This window comes from Nansenia antarctica, assembly GCF_963989245.1.
Source record: "Nansenia antarctica genome assembly, chromosome: 5".
Classification (NCBI taxonomy): domain Eukaryota; kingdom Metazoa; phylum Chordata; class Actinopteri; order Argentiniformes; family Microstomatidae; genus Nansenia; species Nansenia antarctica.
This window is the reverse complement of record NC_137690.1, coordinates 38,263,454-38,287,453: the sequence shown is the minus strand read 5'-3', so window position 1 is coordinate 38,287,453 and position 24,000 is coordinate 38,263,454. Positions and strand designations below refer to the sequence as shown.

The 24,000-nt window shown below is 50.0% G+C and overlaps 2 protein-coding genes across 2 annotated transcripts in view; both read right to left on the bottom strand.

Annotated features, from left to right (window-relative positions):
- The window catches only part of LOC308158662 (syntaxin-1A-like), a gene marked incomplete at its 5' end in the record, with an annotated part of 114,077 nt that overhangs the window by 54,401 nt on the left and 35,676 nt on the right, over nt 1–24,000 (bottom strand). The window contains one exon of the mRNA XM_080532346.1: nt 18,668–18,767. Coding sequence (XP_080388472.1) covers nt 18,668–18,767 — 100 coding nt within the window. The remainder of the gene's footprint in view (nt 1–18,667; nt 18,768–24,000) is intronic.
- LOC308157032 (hatching enzyme 1.2-like) lies at nt 5,886–6,695 on the bottom strand (the record flags this gene model as incomplete). Its single annotated transcript, XM_080530508.1, has 1 exon — nt 5,886–6,695. One exon carries the CDS (start codon nt 6,693–6,695, stop codon nt 5,886–5,888), a length of 810 nt encoding a protein of 269 aa, XP_080386634.1.

Here is a 24,000-nt window from a genome sequence, read left to right as displayed (position 1 = left end):
TCACCAACCGGGCCGGCTCCAACTGGAGCGGAGGCAAGTAACACTGACTGTGCAGGGGGTCGGTGGAATGAAGGTCAGGGTCAAGACTAACAAGTACCTGCTAAAGGTCAGGGCGTGGAGCAACAACAGATGGAGTCCCCACGAGATGGTATGCTACGGGCTCGACACAATCGCTCGTGCAGACAAGGTCATCAGTCCAGAGCGACTCTGTAAGTTCTTCCCTGGGGTCGAGAAGAAAGAGCTGGTCCGACCTGAGGAAATCGAGCTCTTGATCAGCCACCGAGAGGGACGACTCGCTCCACGGTGGATAAGAAGGACGGGAGACTTAGTGCTGTGGGACGGGCCTCTGGGGAAGACCGTGGGAGGAACGCACCCAGACCTGTTTGAAAGTTGGGAAAGATCCGCACACAACTCCCAGACGCACTTTGTGCGTTCTCTGAGAACGGAGGCAGTAAGATTTGAGGAGATCCCCTGCAAGACGCCCAGCGCCAAAGAAGAGGATGGAGACCAGAAGCCGCAAGGTCATGAAAAGACCGGGAGAACAGCTGCAAGCAGCAAAGAGGTCCTCGAGTGGTGGAGCTGGGATAGCATCGGCGCCGCGTGCGAGCCAAAATGCGGAGGGTGTCGCTGCGGAAATTGTCAGCCGGGCGGGAAAGAGATGACTCTCGCGGAGGAAAAGAAGATCAAAACCTACGCAATTACCCGCGTCAACATCGGGGACAAGCCAGCCGGATGCATCGCCCAGCTGGCCATGAGGGAGAAGGCAAGGCTGCCAGAGTTCGCCCACCTAAAAGAAGAGCGGAGAGCGCTTGAGGAGGACACCTATGCAGACGACATTCTAACGTCTCATAACGACAGGAGAAAGCTGAAGAGCATCACGGAGGGAATCGAAAGGACACTTAACGCTGGAGGTTTCGCTCTAAAACCATGGATCCAGTCAGGTCAAAGTGGGAGGAGCAAAGAAAGCCAGCCTGCAAAAACGAAGGCCAATATGGAGCCAGAATCAGAGGTGTTGGTGCTGCCTAATCAGCTGAGCGAGGAAGACAACAAAGCGCTTGGAGTCGGGTACCATGCAGAAGGGGATAAGTTGTTCCTTATGGCTTCCATCAACTTCTCCAAAAAGAAACTGAAGGTGAGGACAGAAACCAATCTCTCAGAAGAAGAAATTGAGGAAGGAACGCCGAGCCCCCTAACGAGAAGGGAGCTATTGAGCCAGGTGGCGGGCCTGTATGATTCCGTGGGTTTGGCCACCCCGGTGAAGGAAAAAGGTGCCATCCTGGTCAGAAAGGCCTTTCAGGAGATGGGAAAATCCGGCATCAGACACATGGGACAACCCACTCCCCCTTGAGCCCCGAGCCGACGCAATCAGGCTCTTCAAAGAGTATGCGAGACTTGGAAAGGTCAGATTCGAGAGGAGCCTAACCCCGCCTGGATGGGAAGGAAGGCCATGGGGCATCACCTTCTCGGACGGGAGTGATAATGCGTTCGGTGCCGTCCTCTACCTGAGGTGGGAAACATCCAGGGGAGTGGCTGTAAGGCTGGTCGAGTCAAAGGCCAAATTGACGCCAATAACTCAGAAGGGGGATGTCGGCAAATCCGAACTGTGTGGGGCCGTAATCGCATCCAGGCTTAAGGGCTTCTGGGAGAAGCAAGGTCGACTGGGCGTGGAGAGATGGTTTCATTTCGTGGACAGCCAGACCGTCCTGGGGGCCATTCAAAAGGAAAGCTACGGCTACCAAACATTCTACGCGAACAGGATCGGAGAGATCCAAAGGGCTGGACTTACTGACGACTGGTGGTGGATCCCCGGAGATCTAAATGTCTCAGACCTCGTCACACGAGGCTGCCCGCCGGAAAGCTTGGGAGAAGGCTCGACCTGGCAGAATGGTCCGGAGTTCCTGGCGTGGGCAGTGGAGAAGTGGCCCATGAAATCCGCGGCGGATGTGGCTGCAAGTGCTCGAGACAGCGTGAGCATGCTGCAACGGAAAGCGTTCACTGCAGCTGTAACATGCGCTCAAGCGAGGAAGGGGCTGGACCTGAAATGCGCCATTGAGGAGGAAGCAAATGCAAAGGGGACATCCACACCGGTTGGGAGTTCCAGGGATCCCGAGCATGAGAGGGAGAGGCTCTGGGGCGCTGCTCTCATGGACCTGATTGAGCCAGAACGCTTCAGTGAAATAGGCAGGCTCATTCGGGTAGTTGGGTGGGTCCGGCGAGCTGTTAGGCAGTGGTTGTTTTGCAGGAGGGCTCCAGAAGACGCAAAGTGGGAGGCTACTCGCCCGAGGGAGACAAGAAGCGGAGTTAGCCTCGGCGTCCAGGAAGAAGTGGGACGGTTTTGGCGACAGTGGAGTCAACTGGCTGGGCCCGGACTTTTCATCCGCACCAAGTGGCACAGAGAAGCCCGAAATGTGGCCGTGGGAGACGTGGTCTGGTTGGCTGACCAAAATTCCCTAAGGGGGCAATTCCGCCTGGGGCGGGTGGTGGAAGCGATGCCAGACGAAAAGGGGCTGGTTCGGGACGTGAGAGTGAGGGTTTGCCTAAGCCAGCCTGCTCCAGGAGTGGGGGCTTCAGGACGAAGAAGGAGCGAAGGCCGCGATCTCTTCCCAACGCTCGACTGAGACGTTAGGCGGGTGGTCGTGCTGCTTCCCGTGGAGGAGCAGTAGAAAATAACTTTATTGAAGAGAGGGAAAGTTGTGGTCCATCTAGGCATAAAGGACCAATGGACCAAGTGGGAGGTGTTTGGCTGACTCATGGGAGGATGTCATCTGGAGTTTGTTTTATTTTGTTTGGTTCGTTTGATTGGTTAGGAGTATGCATGCGGAGAGTGATTGGCTTGGATGGAAATGGGGGCGGGCTTAATGAGCGTAATCTGGGTGGCAGGGCAAACGGAAGGTCAGTTGTAGAGAGAGATGGGAGTTGGTGAGTTGAGCTCTGAATGATTGTGTGTTTTGTTCAATCTTTTCTGTTAGTTCGTTCACTGTTGGTTGTTTACATGTACTAATGGATCGATGTGTTTTGTCAGTTTTACAATCTGTTAATGAAGGAAGAAGGAAAAGCAAACCGAATTGTGTCAAGTCTCGTAATTTCACCCGAACTGCCGGAGTAAGCAGAAGATCTCCACCCATTCAGCTAGCGAGAGGGGAGAGCTGAACAGTATGACTGCTAACAATATGTGTGATTTATTAATGTTAAAAAGTATCTGTTTACAAGATGTCAGTGTGTGCGTCCCACCCTAAAGTGGGCCCCTTTGAGAGAAGTACACGAAGACGCCCAAGCGGCGTGCCCAAGCTAGAAGGAAGCTTATCTTCATTATTATTAAGTCATGTATGCAAAGTCATGTATACTACGTCATAAAATGTCTGTCATGTTGTGATAAGGAATTCAATAAAAGCCATGAAGAAATGTGGCACGAGTAGAAATGGTTTGGGAGATCAGCAGACCATCTGCCGTGCCTGCATTTCTCCTTATATAAGTAAAACAGAACTCGAGGTCCCTGGCTCTTATTGTCTTATTGTTTTATTGTTTCTAGTCCTTTTATCTTCTCTTTTAATTTGACCATATCTTATCTTGTATTGTATTGTGTGCATTGTGCTTATTTATTTCCTGCATTTTATCTATTTTACAACTGTGAAGCACTTTGGTTCAGCATTGCTGTATGTAAATGTGCTATATAAATAAAGCTGACTTGACTTGACTTGACTACATTACATTTACATTTTTGGCATTTAGCAGACGCCTTTATCGAAAGCCACTTACAATAAATACATTTGTCTAAGTAAGTGAATCATCTATCCATCAGTCATCATAAGAAAAAGTAATCTATGCTCGGGCCAGGGGCAGTCACAATGTTAGAAGAAAAATCTAGCGTAGAGAAACTGTACAGGGGTGTCGAGGGGATGAGGAGGTCTTTAGGAGGGACAGTTAAGATGTAGCCTGAAGAGCTTTCCTCTTTAACTTTGGAGAGTGACATTATGTTTCACTTGCTAGCAGGTTAAATGTTTAGCTAACTTCAGGAGGTCTTTAGGAGGGACAGTTAAGATGTAGCCTGAAGATGAGATGCAGGTCTTCCATCTACGGCGGACACACAAACATGGAATGCCAGATGCTAACAATGCTGCAGGCCTATAATTGCTCAGCAGTGCTGTCAAGATTGTGTGTGTGTGTGTATGTTTCAACCGTTATATTCAGGCAAACAGAATGGAGAGAAGCAAACAGTAGAGACAGATGGAATGAGAGAGAGAGGGATAGAGAGAGATACAGAGGGAGAGAGAGAGAGAGATTCAGCGGGAGGGAAAGAGAGACAGAAAGAAACAGAAGGAGAGACAGAGAGAGAGACAGAGAGAGAGAGAGAGAGACAGAGGGAGAGAGACAGAGAGACACACACACATTCCCCAGGGCAATAACTGCCATTTCTAGCACTTCTAAAAGTAGAGAGACAGTAATTTGTCATGCTGATGCCACAACAGGAGGACATTTACATAGTGAGTACAAACACACCAAAGCAAACCTCAACCCTGCATAGGCACCTCAGGAGAGGCTGGGGGAGGCAGAACACCAGGGGAGGCTGGGGAGGCAGAACACCAGGGGAGGCTGGGGGAGGTAGAACACCAGGGGAGGCTGGGGGAGGCAGAACACCAGGGGAGGCTGGGGGAGGTAGAACACCAGGGGAGGCTGGGGGAGGTAGAACACCAGGGGAGGCTGGGGGAGGTAGAACACCAGGGGAGGCTGGGGGAGGTAGAACACCAGGGGAGGCTGGGGGAGGTAGAACACCAGGGGAGGCTGGGGGAGGTAGAACACCAGGGGAGGCAGAACACCAGGGGAGGCTGGGGGAGGCAGAACACCAGGGGAGACTGGTGGAGGTAGAACACCAGGGGAGGCTGGGGGAGGTAGAACACCAGGGGAGGCTGGGGATGGTAGAACACCAGGGGAGGCTGGGGGATGTAGAACACCAGGGGACGCTGGTGGAGGTACAGTGGTGTGCAAAAATGTGGGCACCCCTAGTCAAAATGCCCTTTACAATTAATATCTAAGTGAAAAGAAGCAAACCTAACCTCTAAATGGTACAAAATTAAACATGACACATTTCATCACATTTTAAAGCAAGATACATTTTTATTTTTAACTATTTACTGTTTCAAAATAATAAAACAAGAAAAAAAGCCTTGTGCAAAGGTTTGGGAACCCTGTCAGCTAGTACTTTGTAACTCCTCCTCGGGCAACTACAACAGCTTGCAAACGCTTCCTGTAGCCAGTTAAGAGTCTTTCAATTCTTGTTTTGGGAATTTTCCCCCATTCTTCCTGGCAGAACACCTCTAGCTCAGAAATATTATTTGGCCTTCTTGCATGCACGGCATGTTTGAGATCTCTCCACAGATTTTTTATAATATTCAAGTCTGTGTCTGTCACAGTCTGTGGGACTGTGATGGCCATTCACAGTAAAATTCTGGTTTCGTCAGTCTAAAGTACATTGTTCCAATGGGCTTCAGGTTTCTCAAGGTTTTCTTTTGCATACTTCAGACGCTTAATTTTGTGTTGAGGTTGTAGGAAATGCTTTTTTTCTGGCTTAACATTTATTTCCCCAATGCTTGTATGTTTCAATACATTTCCCCCAATGTGATTTCACCAATGTGACCAAAGTGATATGGTCAGCTACATTCAACAACCCATTTCTACAGACTACAAGTGAAGTGAAGTGAAACTTTATTTATATAGCGCCTTTCGTACATGAATGCAACTCAAAGCACTTTACAATAGAAACAATGATTGAAAACATTGCCAACTGTACAACTCAAATTAAACAAATTTAACAAATTAAACTAGTGTGCTGATGATTTCTACTGAACCCGGACACTTCATATTCAGCTTCTCCAGACTTTTCCTCAGACTTAGCAGCTGTAGAATTTGTTGATCCTCTGGATGTCGATTCTGGACATGTCCTGCCTCTGGCCGATCCTCACGTTTGCGTTGGGGATGGGGGTGATGGTGTCCCTTCCATACTGCGTGGTGAAGGCTGTTCTTCCATAGTGCATGATGGAGGAGTAGTCGTAGCGGGTGTTCAGATTGTTGGTCCGTTGTTTGTGGAAGTTATAGGCCACGTTGGTGGGAATGTACTGCCAGTTGATCCTGACGTACCGGTCCCGGTCGCTCCTGGTCTGCTCGTGCTGGAAGCCCAGAGCGTGGATGATCTCGTGCTGAATGATACCGTGGTGAAAGCAGCCGCTTTTGCTGATGGAGAGAATCTGCCCACCTCCGATTCTCCCAAGATCAGAGAAGCAGCCGCTTCTACTCTCGACACTGATGTAGTCACGCTGGTTGGTGTAGGGCACAAAGCGGATGCAGGTTCTGCCATGGAAGGACCTCATGGCTCTCTCGATCATCTGTGTGTCGCGCCGGGTGAACTGCCAGCTCATTACGTAGGGCACTTCAACCTTGCCGCTTCGGCCTTTCCTCCACAGGCAGTTGCTGTTATAGCAGACCATAGCGTTTCTGGTCTTTGGTGCTAGCATGTCTCCCTCCCATAGCAACTCACTGGAGCCGTTGTTAGTGGTCAGAATTCTGGTGGTGATGTCGATAACTTCAGCATCAGGGTCGTCCATCTGGTAGTCTTCTTCACTTCCGTCCTCCACGAGAGGGTTGGCCTGGGAGAGGCCCAGCAGGAGCAGCAGGAGGAGGGTGAGAGAGGGGCTGTGGTCCATCTACATGGTGGAGAGAAGAGATGATACCCGGATGGCTCCTTGGCTCTGGTGGTGGAGGTACTCTAGAAGGTTCTAGATGGTTGTGGAGATGCTTTGGAGAGGTTCCTTGGCACTGAGGCTGATGTCTGAGTGTTGGTCAGTCCAGGGCTTTTATACAGGTCTCTAGAGGTGTGTCTGCAGGAGGATTAAGGGCAGGGGTCCATGTTGCTAGTCCTAAATAAACATCTACAGGGAGGACTCCAGGAACAAGCCTGCAGTTTCAACAAGGTTTTAATCCTCCCTGATCAACTTACAGGTCTATTCAATAACCCATTAGGTTAAGTATGTTTGTTACAACCCCTATCATAAAAAGGCTGCCTATCACCACCAGGACTGTCCAGCAATGGTCAGAAGACGTGGAGGAGGAGCTGAGGGCGTGTTTTGAAACAACCGACTGGGGGATGTTCCAGAGAGTCCACGGTGAGGACATAGATGGTCTGCTAGACTGTGTCACAGACTATATCAAGTTCTGCGAGGAGAGCATCGTCCCCATTAAAAAGGTGCGGTGCTTTCCTAACAACAAGCCGTGGATAAATGGGAACATCAAGAACCTTCTGAAAAGGAAGAGGAGGCTGTTTAAGGCAGGGGACACTGAGGGAGCCAGGGCCGCTCAGAAGGAGGTGAAGAAGGAGCTGAGAGCAGCCAAAGAGGAATACAGGAGGAAATTGGAGGGCGGGCTGGTGGCCCACAGCTCCAAGGAGGTGTGGAAGGGTTTCAAGAAGATCACGGGCCACAAGCAGCCACATACTGTGGTGGAGGGGACCCGAGAGCAGGCGGATGACCTGAACTGCTTCTTTAACAGGTTTGACCAACCATCCCCCTGTCACCCCCCACAGCCCCCGACTCTCTCCTCCCCTCTCCAATGTACCGCACCCCTGGCAACAGTAGCCCCCACTCCCCCTGACCCCCTCACACCCCAGCAGCAGTTGCCTCCCCTTACCAACACCAGGAGCCAGGGAGCATGCTTCACACCTGGAGACACCTGTACTCACAGCTTTATAACATCTGAGCAGGTGAGAAGGCAGCTCTCCAGGGTGAATGTGAACAAGTCCAGAGGTCCAGACAACATCAACCCCAGGGTTCTGAAGGTGTGTGCTGGAGAGCTGGCGGACACATTCCAACATCTCTTCAGTCTATCTCTAAGACTGAGGAGGGTGCCACAGCTCTGGAAGACCTCTTGCATCGTCCCAGTGCCAAAGAAGGGACGGCCCAGCACCCCAAACGACTACAGACCTGTCGCCCTGACACCACAGGTCATGAAGATCCTGGAGAGGCTAGTGCTGCAACACCTTAAGCCCCAGGTGAAGGACTTCCTGGACCCCGGCAGTTTGCATACCAGGAGAGCATTGGGGTGGAGGATGCCATCATTTACATGCTGCACAGGGCCTACACACACCTGGAGAGGCCACAGAGCATGGTGAGGACCATGTTCTTCGACTTCTCCAGTGCATTTAACACCATCAAGCCATCACTGCTGGCTGACAAACTAGCAGTGATGTGTGTGGAGGACTCCCTGACGGCTTGGATCCACAACTACCTCACAGACAGACGTCAGTATGTGAGACTGCAGGGCTGTCAGTCTGAGGTGGTGGTGTGCAACACCGGCGCCCCCCAGGGAACTGTTCTGTCACCCTTTCTCTTCACCCTCTATACCTCCGACTTCCAGTTTAGCTCCGACCAGTGCCACCTGCAGAAGTTTTCTGATGACTCCTCTATCGTCGGTTACATCACAGACGACAGGGATGAGGAGTACAGGGCCCTGGTGGAGAGCTTTGTGCAGTGGTGCGACACCAACTACCTTTTGCTTAACACCAGCAAAACAAAGGAGTTGGTGGTGGATTTTAGGAGGAAGAGAAGGACCCCAGCCCCCATCACCATCAAGGGGGTGGAAGTCGAGAGGGTGGACTCCTACAGGTACCTGGGAGTACAAATTAATAACAAACTGGACTGGACTGACAACACCGAGGCTCTTCTCAGGAAAGGGCAGAGCAGACTGTTTTTCCTGAGAAGGCAGTCTTTCGGCGTCTGCAACAAGCTGCTGCGAATGTTTTACCAGTCGGTGGTCGCCAGCGTTCTGTTCTTCGCCGTGGCCTGCTGGGGTGGAAACATCTGTGCCAGGGATGCTGCGAAGCTGAACAAACTGGTGAAGAAGGCCAGCTCTGTGGTGGGGACCGGGCTGGACAGCCTAGAGGTGGTGGCAGAACAGAGGATGGGGAAAAAACTGGCGGCCATGCTGGCCAATCCCTCCCACCCGATGTACTGCGAGCTGGCGGGGATGAGGAGCAAGTTCAGCCACAGATTTGTTCTCCCCCGTCAAAGTACAAAAATATTTGGACAGTCCTTTATTCCAGCTGCACTCCGACTCTACAACCAGGCCCTGCAGGGTGGGGGAGACCTGGAGCTGAGAGGCCGTTAAGACTGCTACTTGGACTATACATGCACTTGAGCACTTTATCTTGCACTTTTTACTTATTGAGCCTGCACTGTTTTATTTATTTATTTATTGAATGTTTTCTGTCTGCCCTAACCAAGCTGTTTGACAACAAAATTTCCCCATTGGGGACAATAAAGGTTTTCATCATCACTAAGATGACTGTGTTGGTATTACAGTATCTGTCATCACTGTTGTGTTTTTTGTTGCCTATTCATATGCCACTTTAATGTTCTGGCCAATCTGCCGTTTGGAGCGGGATACTAAATCCTCCACTTTAGCTTGAAGCGAGTCATTCTCCGCGGTCACAGAGGTTAGCTTCACCTAGTGGATACGTCGCGAGTGGATTTGAGAGGATACGTCGCTTTCCAACCCCATGATCCTGTCACTTTGATCGGTGAGGGCAGTTTGTAGTATATAAATGAACATACTTTTCAGAAGGTCGACATTCCTGTATTATAAATCCCTTTTTTGATTGGTCTTATGTAAAATTCAAATATTTTGAGATACTGGATTTTTTCATGAGCTGTAAGCCGTAATCATCAACATTCCTGCCTCCCCAGGTGTTCTACCTCCACCAGCCTCCCCAGGTGTTCTACCTCCCCCAGTCTCCCCAGGTGTTCTACTTCCACCAGCCTCACCAGGTGTTCTACTTCCACCAGCCTCCCCTGGTGTTCTACCTCCCCCAGCCTCCCCTGGTGTTCTACCTCCCCCAGCCTCCCCTGGTGTTCTAGCTCCCCCAGCCTCCCCCGGTGTTCTACCTCCCCCAGCCTCCCCTGGTGTTCTACCTCCCCCAGCCTCCCCTGGTGTTCTAGCTCCCCCAGCCTCCCCTGGTGTTCTACCTCCCCCAGCCTCCCCTGGTGTTCGACCTCCACAAGCCTCCCCAGGTGTTCTACCTCCCCCAGCCTCCCCTGGTGTTCTACCTCCCCCAGCCTCCCCTGGTGTTTTACCTCCACCAGCCTCCCCTGGTGTTCTACTTCCACCAGCCTCCCCTGGTGTTCTACCTAAACCAGCCTCCCCTGGTGTTCTACCTCCACCAGCTTCCCCTGGTGTTCTACCTCCACCAGCCTCCCCTGGTGTTCTACCTCCACCAGCCTCCCCTGGTGTTCTACCTCCCCCAGCCTCCCCTGGTGTTCTACCTCCCCCAGCCTCCCCCGGTGTTCTACCTCCCCCAGCCTCCCCTGGTGTTCTACCTCCACCAGCCTCCCCTGGTGTTCTACATCCACCAGCCTCCCCTGGTGTTCTACCTCCCCCAGCCTCCCCTGGTGTTCTACCTCCCCTAGCCTCCCCCGGTGTTCTACCTCCCCCAGCCTCCCCTGGTGTTCTAGCTCCCCCAGCCTCGCCTGGTGTTCTACCTCCCCCAGCCTCCCCTGGTGTTCTACCTCCCCCCAGCCTCCCCTAGTGTTCGACCTCCACAAGCCTCCCCAGGTGTTCTACCTCCCCCAGCCTCCCCTGGTGTTCTACCTCCCCCAGCCTCCCCTGGTCTTCTACCTCCACCAGCCTCCCCAGGTGTTCTACTTCCACCAGCCTCCCCCAGCCTCCCCTGGTGTTCTACCTAAACCAGCCTCCCCTGGTGTTCTACCTCCACCAGCCTCCCCTGGTGTTCTACCTCCACCAGCCTCCCCTGGTGTTCTACCTCCACCAGCCTCCCCTGGTGTTCTACCTCCACCAGCCTCCCCTGGTGTTCTACCTCCACCAGCCTGCCCTGGTGTTCTACCTCCTCCAGCCTGCCCTGGTGTTCTACCTCCTCCAGCCTCCCCTGGTGTTCTACCTCCCCCCAGCCTCCCCTGGTGTTCTACCTCCCCCAGCCTCCCCTGGTGTTCTACCTCCCCCAGCCTCCCCTGGTGTTCTACCTCCCCCAGCTGGTGGAAGTAGAACACCTGGGGAGGCTGGTGGAGGTAGAACACCAGGGGAGGCTGGGGGAGGTAGAACACCAGGGGAGGCTGGGGGAGGTAGAACACCTGGGGAGGCTTGTGGAGGTCGAACACTAGGGGAGGCTGGGGGGAGGTAGAACACCAGGGGAGGCTGGGGGATCATATAATGCTTGGAAAGTTGCAATAATAGACTCATGAAAGCCGAATCTCAATAGTACCTTGTATAAAAAGGTCCACCTAACTGAATCGAAAGCTTTCTCAGCGTCCAAACTTACAAGAGCTGCCTCTATTCCGTGTTGTGTGATATGTCTGATAATGTGTAATGACTTTCTAATGTTGTCTTGTGTTTGCCTTTGTCTAATGAATCCTGTCTGATCTAAATGAATGAGTTTAGGTAGGATCCTATCTATTCTTCTGGATAATATTGATGTAAACAGTCTATAATCGAGCTGGAGAACACTGATAGGGCGATAGCTATTACATTCTAGTTTGTCTTTCCCTTCCTTCGGTATGACTGAAATTATTGCTTCCCTCCACGAGGGTGGAATTTCCCTTTTCTGTAGTACCCAATTAAATGCCCTCAGTAATGTTGGAGCTAATTGTTCTCTAAATGATCTGTACCATTCAGCAGTGAAACCATCTGAACCCGAGGATTTGTTTGCCTTCAATCTCGAAATTGCTGATTGTAACTCCTCTATTGTTATTTCGGCTACCAAGTCTTTATTTTGTTCATTAGTGACAGAGGGTAAATCAGGCTAGGAATGACTCAATCTGTAGGTTGTTGTCCACTTGTGGTTGGGAATATAGTGTTTTATAGAACTTTTCGAAACTCTGTTGAATTTTGTCTAGCTTACACTCTATCGCTCCGGATTCGGGGTTCCTTATTTTATAGATTGCATTATCTGCTTGTTGTTTTCTTAGTCGATAAGAGTTTCAATGATTTCCCACCTACTTCATAGTATCTTTGTTTTGTAAATAATAGTTTTTTTTGTATGTCCTGGTTGCCTATTTCATTTATCTCGTTCCTTATGTCTTTCATTTCTTGTTTCACCCTGTTATCCAAATTGTTACTGTGTTGTCTTTGTAGATGTTTTAATTTCATTTCCAGGTCATGCAGTCTTGGTCCTCTAAGTTTTTTTATAAGTGAAGTAGTGGCGATGATGTTACCCCTCATTACTGCTTTAAGTGCATCCCAGAGCATATTCGGAGCCACTTCCCCGTTATCGTTTAATTCAAGATATGTTCTAATTTCAGTCTTCATGGCCTCCCTCGTCTCTGGGTTATTCAGGATACTTGAATTCAGCCTCCATATTGTAGACCTTGGCTTTCTATTGAGACACTAAGGGCCGGTTTCACAGACAAGGCTTAAGCCTAGTCCTGGACTAAATCACACTTTCAATGTAAAATCTCCATTGAAGATGCTTTTTAGTCCAGGATTAGGCTTAAGCCTTGTCTGTGAAACTGGCCCTAAGACATGTAAATAGGGCTATGATCAGAGAGGGCAATCGGTCCTATGTCACATTGACTTATTCTATGTAGGTCTCTATTGTAAATAAAAAAATAATCTATCCTTGAGTATACGGCATGGGGGGAGGAGTAGTGGGTGTAGTCCCGGCTGGATGGATACAATTCTCTCCAAACATCTATGATTCCCATTTCCTTCATTAATGCTTTTATCTTCCTACTTATAGGTTTTGACTCTGGATTACCGCTAGATGCATCCAATCTTGGGTTTAAACGAACATTAAAGTCCCCCCCACAGATTAAAATTCCCTGAGATTTTGTGGCCATTAAATCAAATATCTGTCTATAAAACGTCCAGTCACTACCAGGAGGAGCATATACATTCAGTAAACTCACTAGGGTTCCCTCTATTTTCTCTATTATCATTATAAATCTACCATCTTTATCTTTAAACTCTGACATGTGTTCATAGGTCACTGTATTTGATAACAGTATGGCCACACCCCTCCTATGACCTGATTCGTATGAGGATGAATATACATATTTAAAACCCAATTTATTCAATTTGGCATGCTCTGTATTGGTACGGTGGGATTCCTGTAGGTATGCTATTTGTATTCTATCTTTCTTTAATTTTGTTAGGATCTTCCTTCTTTTTATCGGGTTAAGTAAAGCATTAACGTTAAAAGAAACTATTCTTATATCTTGCATTTAGGTTATAACATGTGATATTTCCATCATGTACATGAAAAGCTTCCCAGTCGCTATAGTAAACAGTTGTAAACAAACATTAATAATAAAATAAAATAAACAAGTAAAATAAAAAAGTACTTGAGTTACTTCCAAGGTATGGGTCACTACTACAACCCTCCACGAGCCTAAAACAATAGGCTCCAAGGGAAAACCCCTCTCCCGTAGACAGAGAGGGCCCTTGGAGATAACAGTATGAGAAGGTTCCATCGTTCGTTCCTTTCACAATTCTTATTTGTATTTTAATTATTCAACTAGGTAACTCACGTTTTTTTTATACTAACCAGCAAACAGTTTCAATACTATGAGCTGAACTCACCCACCCAAAGTGTCAGTTTAATTCTGAGTAGATTAATAGGGCAGTCGTTGCTTATAACTAATCATTTCACTCAGCTTTTACTGGACTCCCCGTCTGTGGGTGGTGGGTCTCTTCTGTAGCTTTGCAATTTCTCCTTGTAGCCTGCGTCTCCTCTGCCACGTCTCCTGGTCCGCCTGCCGCCTGTCTGCCATGTCAGCTGCCTCAATTGCTCCATCAGCGTCTCCGGGGCTCCGATGGGCTTGATGGGGAGACCTCTGTTAGCCATGTCCTGCGTCGCCTCTTCCACGGTCTCGTAGATCTTGGTCCCCTCGTCATATTTCACCTTTAACCGGGCTGGGAACATTGTTTGGAAGTGGATGTCTTTATCCTTCAGGATCCTCCGGGCCTCTGCATATTCTTTTCGCTTTTGGAGAATGCATGGAGCATAGTCGTTATCCAGATTGACTCGCGTCCCCTGCCAGGTGAATCCTTTCTTTTGCCATGCCGCGCGGAGCGTCGTTTCTTTGGTTCTGAAGCTGAGGAACTTTACCAAGATGGATCTTGGCTGTGCCTCCGCTGGTGGCTGTGGACCGAGGGCACGGTGGGCACGGTGGGCTCTCTCAATTTGTAGACTTGTTGTGTTGGGTATGGCGAGGTTTTCTAGGAGTAGTTTTTCCACGAAAGTGATCATCGACGAGGAGTCCTTTTCTGCCCCCTCCGGAATACCGTAGATTCGGATATTATCTCGTCTGGAGCGGCCCTCTAGGTCGGTTAGCTTATCTTCTGTCCTGGCCTGTAGCTTTAGCATTTCTGTCGGGATATCTTCTGTGTTCTGAATTCTCTCCTCAGCATTCACAATTCGCCCTTCTGCCTCCTCCAGTCGAACGTTTGCACTCGTTATTTCTTCTTTCATATCCTCGAGTTGGGTCTTATTGTCCTGTCGGAAATCTCTCAGTTCTCTCAGAATCAGACCCAAGTCTACTGTGTTTTCTGGGAGCATTGAATCGCCCTCGTGGTCATCATTGCTAGCATTAGGAGAGTTGCTACGACTTTTTTCGTTTGGAAACTGTTGCTGCAGTTGCTTCTTGTCCTTTTTCCTAGTGGTCATCTCTGCCCTCTTTCACTATTTAATTGGTAGTTTGTTTTAAAATGAAATTCTAAGTTTGAGGGACTTTAAGAACGTAATTGAACGGGAGAGCCTTCTTTATGCTGCCATCTTGTCCGTGTCTCAACCGGAACTGAACTGTCATTCTACCGCTGTAGTACACTGGTAATCTGGTGCAGGGAATTTCTGGTTTGGACCCGGAAATTGCTAAACGTCACATTTGACGTCAGTCTTAACAACCGAATACCTGCACACGTGATGAGAACACACCACACAGAACACACCTGACTAACAGGAAACACCTGTCAAGTTCAATCTTCCAAAAGGTGTCAAAAGCGATGTAATTTCTAAAACAGCGAAACCAATCTGGGAAAAATAAATAAAACATTGAATTTAAAGATGAGAATCTCCTCTTGAAGCTCAAGTGAATTGTTTGATTTCAAATCCAAACTGTCGAAGTACAGAGCTGAAAGAAGACAGCATGCCTGCTCTCCCCAGTCCTCCTGGAGGGTGTTGGATGCGCTCTTCAGGGGGGGGGTCTCTGTTACTGAGCGATGAGAAAAGTGTTTTACATTTCACTGTAACCATAGCAACCTCCACTTAACTTCTGGGTCTGTGAGGTGTCAACTGGAAATAGAGCTATTGACTGACCATGTCTGGACCACCAGACATTGTGTGTGTGTGTGTGTGTGTGTGTGTGTGTGTGTGTGTGTGTGTCTGTGTCTGTGTCTGTGTGTGTGTGTGTGTGTGTGTGTCTGTGCGTGTCTTTGCGTGTCTTTGAGATAAGGAGTAGATAATAAGTTTGCCTTTGCAGGACGGGGTAGAGGTAGAGGAATCTAACCTGTCATTGGCCCTATTTGACAAGGAAGAGGAAATACCTCAAATAGAGAGAGAGGGGGGGGGGAGAGAGAGAGAGGGGAGAGTAAGGAGTCAACAAGTTTCAGACTCAACAGGTTCAGACATAGAAGAGACATTCCACTCCCCTCGAATCTACGGGTCAGTCTTGTTGCCATCATTGAGATAGTGTTGCTATGGAGAAGTGTTCTGCAAGTGTTCTAGGAGAGGTGGGGGAGAGAGGGAGAGAGGGTGAGGGGGGGAGAGAGAGGGAGGGAGATGGAGAGGGTGGTGGAGAGAGAGAGAGAAGGAGAGAGGGTGAGGGAGAGAGTGGCAGGGGGAGAAAGAGAGAGAGGGTGGTAAAGGGAGAGAGAGATAGAGAGAAGGAGAGAGATAGAAGGAGAGAGAGGGTAGGGGGGAGGGAGAGAGAGAGAGGCCCAATGAAGGCCCTCAATATCAACAGAGAATATGTACATCGAACAATGCATAATGGATAAGCAATGGTTGAACTAGATTTCCCAAGAAAGCTTCAAACAGTTTGTGTGTGCGTGCGCGTGTATTTACATAAACTAGACACTGAGGCATTTCCATATTTTTTTGCAGCTCTTCTATCCATATCCCTTTCTTTCTTCATCAATCTCCCCCTCTCCGTTCATCTGTCCCTCCCCCCTCCTCTGTCTATCTCCCCCTCTCCGTTCATCTGTCCTTCCCCTCCTCTGTCTATCTCTCTCTCTCCGTTCATCTGTCCTTCCCCTCCTCTGTCTATCTCTCTCTCTCCGTTCATCTGTCCTTCCACTCCTCTGTCTATCTCTCTCTCCCTATTTGCTGGTATTGATCAGGTCCAGAGTCCAGTTGTCTGCTTGTCTGCTTTGTTCTGATAGGCAGGGGCACACACACGCACACGCACACGCACACGCACACAGAGAGAGACCAAACGCACAAAATCACAGACCAAACACCAAACGCACGCACACACACACACACACACACGCACACACAGAGACCAAACGCACACAATCACAGACCAAACACCAAACGCGCACACACACACACACACACACACAGTTAGATAAGAAACATGAATCAACAGAGTCAGAGGATGAGAGAGGAGGAACCGCTGGGGAAAAAAGAAGGTTTATCTGAGATGGGTGGAGGAGGAGGAGGAGGAGGAGGAGGGGGAGGAGGAAGAGGAGGTGCTCAAAGTGCTCCATTCTATAATCATTATTTAGTGATTTAAAGGCAATATTAAAAAGATGGGTTTTTAGTCTTGACTTGACCATATTTGCTGAGGTTGCATCCCTAAATGCAGTGCAACTGGCAGTGCATTCCACAAGTTGGGTGCATAAAATGAGAATGCAGCCTCACCAAATCTCCTGAGAGCTCTATTGGGCTGATATGCTAGCAAAAGGTCTTTCAGATATTCTGGTGCTTTGCCAGTGAGAGCTTTATAAACAAGCAGAAGGATCTTGAAATCTATTTTGAACTTAACAGAAAGCCAGTGTAGAGTCTCTAAAATAGGAGGATGGGAACAGCACCACGTTCACCTGCAATTAAAGTGTCTCTGCTTAAAGGGACGGTTCACTATTTTAGACACTTCCTGTACAACCCAATTCTCTCTCTATGAGATAGTCGATCAGTCGTTTAAGTTTGGGATTTACCCCTGCAAACCTGTAACTATGGTTACAGGCCAGGGGAGGCTGGCGGAGGTAGAAATCGGAGGACAGGGCTTCACTGTGATGCATGGGATGGAGCTAGGAAGAGGGAGGGAAGATGTGTCCAGGCTGTTCGTTGTTTCATCTGTGTGTCTCTCTCTCTCTCTCTCTCTCTCTCTCTCTCTCTCTCTCTCTCTCTCTCTCTCTCTCTCTCTCTCTCTCTCTCTCTCTCTCTCTCTCTCTCTCTCTCTCTCTCTCTCTCTCTCTCTCTCTCTCTCTCTCTCTCTCTCCTCCCCCTTTGGGACGACCATTAGAAGGAGCACTGTAGGAGTCCTGCTTCCACTATAACGACCACAGTCAATAAGCATTACATCTGATCACTGCTACCTGATCTATCATCATTACCAACTGTACTGTATGGCCCTGAGGACACACACACACACACACAGCAGCCTCAGAGTGTGTGGTGGTAAGTGTGTGTGTGATTGTGAGTGTGTGTGTGTGTGTGTGTGTTCCATATGAGGTAGGTGTAGATGACGTCTGGTTGTGTGTGGGCAGGGATTACCCCAACCACCAAAACACATCTGTCACAGCATGACTGCATACTGAGAACACACACACACGCACAAGTGGAGAGAGTAGGGGAGAGCAGAGAGAAGAGAGAGGAGGGGTGAGTGAAGAGAGGAGAGGAGAGGAGGAGAGAGGGAGCTGGAGGAGATAGAGGAGGGGAGGGGGAGAGAAGAGAGGAGAGAGGGGGAGAGAGGAGGAGAGAGAAGAGAGGGGGGGGAGAGAGGAGAGGAGAGGAGGGGAGAGGGGGGGGTAGAGGAGAGGAGAGAGGAGGGGAGAGAGAGAGGGGAGGGAGAGAGGAGAGGAGAGAGGGGTGGAGGGGGAGAGAGGAGAGGAAAGAGGGGGAGAGAGGAGGGAGAGAGGGGAGGGAGGAGAGAGGAGGGGGGTGACAGGGTGAACAAGTCTTTATGAAGCAGCTAAACCATGACAGGAACAGCGGGGCTCCCGTCTAACAATGACATGGCATGCACTATTAGTCCTTCACACACAGAAGAAGGCCCTTGAGTGTGAGTGGGAGTGTGTGTGTGTGTTACAAAGAGCATCTACTGCACCTATTCTTAGGTTCTAAGACACACACGCACGCACACGCACACACACACACACACACACACACACGCATGCACACGCACACACACACACACTCGAGATTAAATTCTGCCAGTGACCTCATTGCGCCAGGGAGTAAAGGTACTGACGACCTCCCAATAATGAAGAACCCTGCCTCAATGACCCCAATACCCTCCAGAACACCCCAATATCCCCTAGAACACCCCAATACCCCCCAGAACACCCCAATACCCCCCAGAACACCCCAATACCCTCCAGAACACCCCAATACCCCCCAGAACACCCCAATACCCCCTAGAACACCCCAATACCCCCCAGAACACCCCAATACCCCCCAAAACATCCCAATATCCCCCAGAACACCCCAATACCACCCAGAAAAGACACTCACTCTCGTCAGGGTTGGGGGCAGCGAGGATGGCGCTGTGTTTCCTCTTCACCTCCTCCACCTTCTCAGCCAGAGACTCGATGAAGCCTCGGATCTCCTCCACCTGCAGAGAGGGAGAGGGGGAGGAGGAGAGGAGGGAGGACAGAAGAAGAAGGAGAGAGAGAGAGAGAGAGGGTAGGACAGAAGAAGGGGAGAGAGAGAGAGAGAGAGGGGGTAGGACAGAAGAAGAAGGAGAGAGAGAGGAAGAGTAGGACAGGAAGGGAAGAAAGAAAGAAAGTGAGAGAGAGAGGGAGAGGGGGTAGGACAGAAGGGAAGAGAGAGGGAGAGAGAGAGGGGGGGGGGAGAGAGAGTGGGAGGAGAGAGAGGGAGAGAGAGAGAGAGAGATGGAGTGGGGGGGTGAGTTGGGGAGAGAGAGAGTAGGGTTAGGGTTAGGGGTAGACATGCCAGCGTGTAACAAGTCGACATTTTATGCTGCCATGTCCCTGGAAATGCCGACATAAACCATTTCCTCCACATCCACATCTCCCCCTGTCCCTGGAACAGTCCGTTCCCACACCCTGGGCTCCGTCAGAAGAGGGTTCCATCTGCCAACGCATCTGATCCTCATGATGATTGTAGAGTATTTGGGTTTGCATCTATTGCTCTAGCATTGTTTATTCTACCTGGCCTGAGTATGTTACGTCACTACGTGATTACGTACCTGTTGGACGTACCTCCCAGCTTTCCTATGTAGGAAGTGACTTGCAATGTAACGTGGTCATTTCTCCAAGTAAAGAAACTAGTAAACTACCGTCCGTTTCTCCGTGATTATTTGAGTAGCCTACTAACCACAGTAGGTACATAACAGTGGCGACGAGGTGGTTGGAAAGTGAACCCTGTCTCTGATATGACCGAACTTGTTTCGCGGGAACAACAAACGGAGACTAGTGACTCCGACGTGAGTAGTGAATGTGAAAGTGAATGTGAAAGTCCAGTTATACAGCGTGGCAAGATGGCTAGAATTGGATCAATTGACCCGTTTGACGGCGCGACGGATGACTGGGTCGAATATACGGAACGCATTTCACAGTATTTCAAGGCAAATGACATTGAGGATGACAAACATGTTGCAGTGTTGCTGAGTGCAATGGGGGGGAAATCATATGGCCTGTTGCGCAGCTTAACCGCCCCAGAAAAGCCTTCCGTAAAAACATTCCAGCAACTGGTGGAGGTAATGAAAGAACATTTATCCCCAAAACCACTACTAATTGCTGAACGTTTCAGATTCCATAGACGAAATCAACATGAGGGTGAATCCATAGTCAGTTACGTGGCTGAGCTGAAGAGACTCACTGAACATTGTGAATTTGCAAATGGACTGAATGATGCGTTGAGAGACCGTTTGGTATGTGGCATTCTTGGTGAGGCCATACAGAAGAGACTGCTAACAGAGGCCGGCCTCACGTTCAAAAGGGCAGTGGAAATCGCAGTCTCAATGGAAACAGCAGCCAGGGATGCTGTTGAACTGCAGACAGGAGTAAAGGCAGTAAATGTAAACAAAATGGCAACCGTCACACAAACAAGAGAGCAAGAACTATGTTACAGGTGTGGGAGGGGCTCACATTCCCCATCACAGTGTAGGTTTAAAGACGAAGTCTGCAGACTATGTAACAAAACTGGACATATCCAGAGGGTGTGTCGCTCTGGAAAATCAAGAGTGTACAAAAATGAAAAAAAGACACAGTGGAGTGCGCAAAAGAACAGGAAAGTGCACAACATGGAGGAGGCTGCAGACGAGGAGAGTGAACATACCAATAGCTTGGATGTTTACCATGTCAAAGGAGGCGGCAGGGAAGCTATCTGGCTTGCACCACAGGTGAATGGCAAACAAGTACAAATGGAACTGGATACCGGCTCTGCAGTGTCAGTGATGGCACACATTGACTTTGTGAAGTACTTTGGAGACCAGAAGCTGAACCCATCATCTATCCTCCTAAAAACATACACTGGAGAGAAAATCAAGCCCCTCGGAGTACTGCCTGTGGATGTACAACACAATGGTCAACAACGCATTTTGGACTTGTACGTCGTAAGAAGAGGAGGACCAGCGTTGTGGGGGCGAGACTGGCTGAGGAAGCTGCAGCTGGACTGGAAATCCATTAAGAGCCTGCAGGTGGCGCCAAACCCCACTCACAAGTCCACAGAGGTGAAACTGGAGAAAGTCTTGGATGCCGCAGCACCTGTATTCCAAGACGGCATCGGGACATTAAAACACATCAAGGGAAAAATCGTTCTCCAAGACGGAGCCAACCCACGTTTCCACAAAGCACGCCCAGTTCCATACGCCATACGACAGAAAGTGGAAGCTGAGCTGGACCGCCTGGAAGCTGATGGGATCCTGTCCAAGGTAGACTGGAGTCCATGGGCCACACCCGTTGTCCCAGTAGCAAAGAAGTCAGGGGCAGTGAGGCTGTGTGGAGACTTCAAGATCACCATCAATCCTGTGCTACAAGCAGAACAATATCCATTACCCAGGATTGAGGACATCTTCGCAAACCTGGCCGGTGGAAAACGGTTCACCAAGGTGGACCTGGCTGAAGCCTATCTACAGATGGAGATAGAAGAAGACTCAAAGATGTTCCTGACGATAAACACTTTGAAAGGCCTGTACCGATACAACAGGCTGGTCTTCGGAGTGGCCTCTGCCCCGGCCATATGGCAGCGAGCCATGGATCAGGTGTTACAAGGGATTCCAGGCACACAGTGCTACTTAGATGATATCATTGTGACGGGAGCCAACGATAACGAACACCTGGAGAACCTCCAGAAGGTCTTACAGAGACTTCAAGACTACGGACTCCGGGCCAGACGTGACAAGTGTGAGTTTTTTAAATCATGTATCACATACTGTGGCCACACCATCGATGCACAGGGCTTGCATAGATGCAAAGAGAAAATCGAGGCCGTCATGGAGGCTCCTCAGCCACAGGATGTACAGCAGCTGAGGTCGTTTCTCGGATTCATCAACTACTACAACCGGTTCATGCCTAACCTGTCCACGGTGCTCTACCCGTTGAACCAACTACTTCAGGCAGAACGGAAATGGAAATGGACCACAGAATGTGAACAGGCCTTCCAGGAAGTGAAGAAGCTTGTGACATCGGAGACAGTACTCACACACTACGACCCCTCCTTGCCTGTGAAGTTAGCATGCGACGCTTCGCCGTATGGTATAGGAGCCGTTATGTCACATGTGATGCGGGATGGGACCGAAAGACCAATAGCGTTCGCCTCACGCTCCCTGGCCCCGGCCGAGAAGAATTACTCTCAAATAGACAAGGAGGCGTTGGGCCTGGTCTGGGGCGTAAAACGGTTTAACCAGTACCTGTACGGCAGGGAGTTCATCCTGGTGACTGACCATCAACCGCTGGTCTCGATATTCAACCCCCAGAAGGCGATTCCCGTGACAGCTGCAGCACGGATGCAACGCTGGGCCCTGTTCCTAGGAGGGCACCGGTACAAGATCGAATTCAAGAGAACACTGCAACACGCCAACGCAGACGGGTTGTCCCGGCTGCCACTTGACACAGCAACAACGACAAAGGGGGACAAGGAACCGGTGGAGATGTTCACACTCATGCAACTCGAAAGCCTCCCGGTGACGGCGGAAATGATTGAGAGAGAGACCCGGAAAGAGGCAACTCTCTCACAAGTGTACAGAGCAACGCAGACTGGCTGGACAACCCACGAAGGGTCTCCCCTCACTCCCTATTACCGACGTAGGGACGAGCTCACCATTGACTCTGGATGCCTTATGTGGGGAATGAGGATCGTCATCCCCACCAAGCTCAGGTCCAGGGTGCTGGAAGAGCTACACAGTGGCCATCTGGGAGTGGTGAAGATGAAAGCACTCGCCAGGAGCTACGTCTGGTGGCCGGGGATTGACCAACAGATAGAACAGCTCGCCATGCATTGCTCTGGCTGCCAGCGTGTACAGAATGAGCCGACAGTTGCACCTCTCCATGCCTGGGAATGGCCTGCATCCCCATGGCAACGTATCCACATTGATTTCGCCGGTCCATTCATGGGGACAACATTCCTAGTGGTGGTCGATGCATGCTCAAAGTGGCCAGAAGTGTTCACCATGAGCTCCACGACAACAGCCCACACGATCGACGTGTTGAGAAGCCTCTTTGCAAGAACTGGTATCCCCGAACAGTTGGTGAGTGACAATGGTCCACAATTCACGGCTAATGAATTCCAGATGTTCCTGAAGCTCAATGGAATTCGCCACATAACATCAGCCCCCTATCATCCGGCTACCAACGGGCTCGCCGAGAGGTTCGTACAAACCCTAAAACAAGGTCTGCGAGCTATGGCAGATGCCTCTCTCTCTCTACGTCAGAAGCTGGCCAATGTCCTGTTTGCCTACCGTAACGCCACTCACGCTACTACTAACCGGACACCCGCCATGCTGTTCCTGGGACGTGGGTTACGCTCAAGACTGGACTTGCTTAAGCCAAATCTGCGGCGGACTGTAATGGATCGGCAGATCAGACAGGGTCTAAGGGCGCACGACAGGGAAACACGTCAACTAGAGATTGGACAGACTGTGCTGGCCAGGGATTACCGTGGAGAACACAAGTGGGTGCCCGGCATAATCAAAGAAAGACAAGGGCCCTTGTCCTACACTGTAGAAGTAGCTCCTGACACTGTCTGGCGACGCCACCTTGACCAACTACGGAGGTCAGAGGTACGCACTGCAGAAGAGGTGGTGGATCCTGCTGCACGTATCACCGCTGCTCAGGAGAGCCTGAGCCTGCCTACCTCCAACACTGCTCAGGAGAGCCTGGGCCTGCCGACCTCCGACCGTGTAACGGGGTGTCTGCCTAGCCCTGGTCGGCCCCTGACCCCACGCCTGGGTCTCCCTGCTGGTGGTGCGAGCCCGGGGGTCACACCCCCGGAGGAGAGACGTTATCCAACACGCACCCACAGACCTCCAGACAAACTATCTCTCTGAATAAGACACTAGTGTGTTTAGTTATCCGTTTAAAGCAAGGGTATTGTTAGTTATGTTCAACCTAGTAAATGCTATGGTGTTAATGTTGTTGTTATCTAGAAGGGGAGGAGTTGTAGAGTATTTGGGTTTGCATCTATTGCTCTAGCATTGTTTATTCTACCTGGCCTGAGTATGTTACGTCACTACGTGATTACGTACCTGTTGGACGTACCTCCCAGCTTTCCTATGTAGGAAGTGACTTGCAATGTAACGTGGTCATTTCTCCAAGTAAAGAAACTAGTAAACTACCGTCCGTTTCTCCGTGATTATTTGAGTAGCCTACTAACCACAGTAGGTA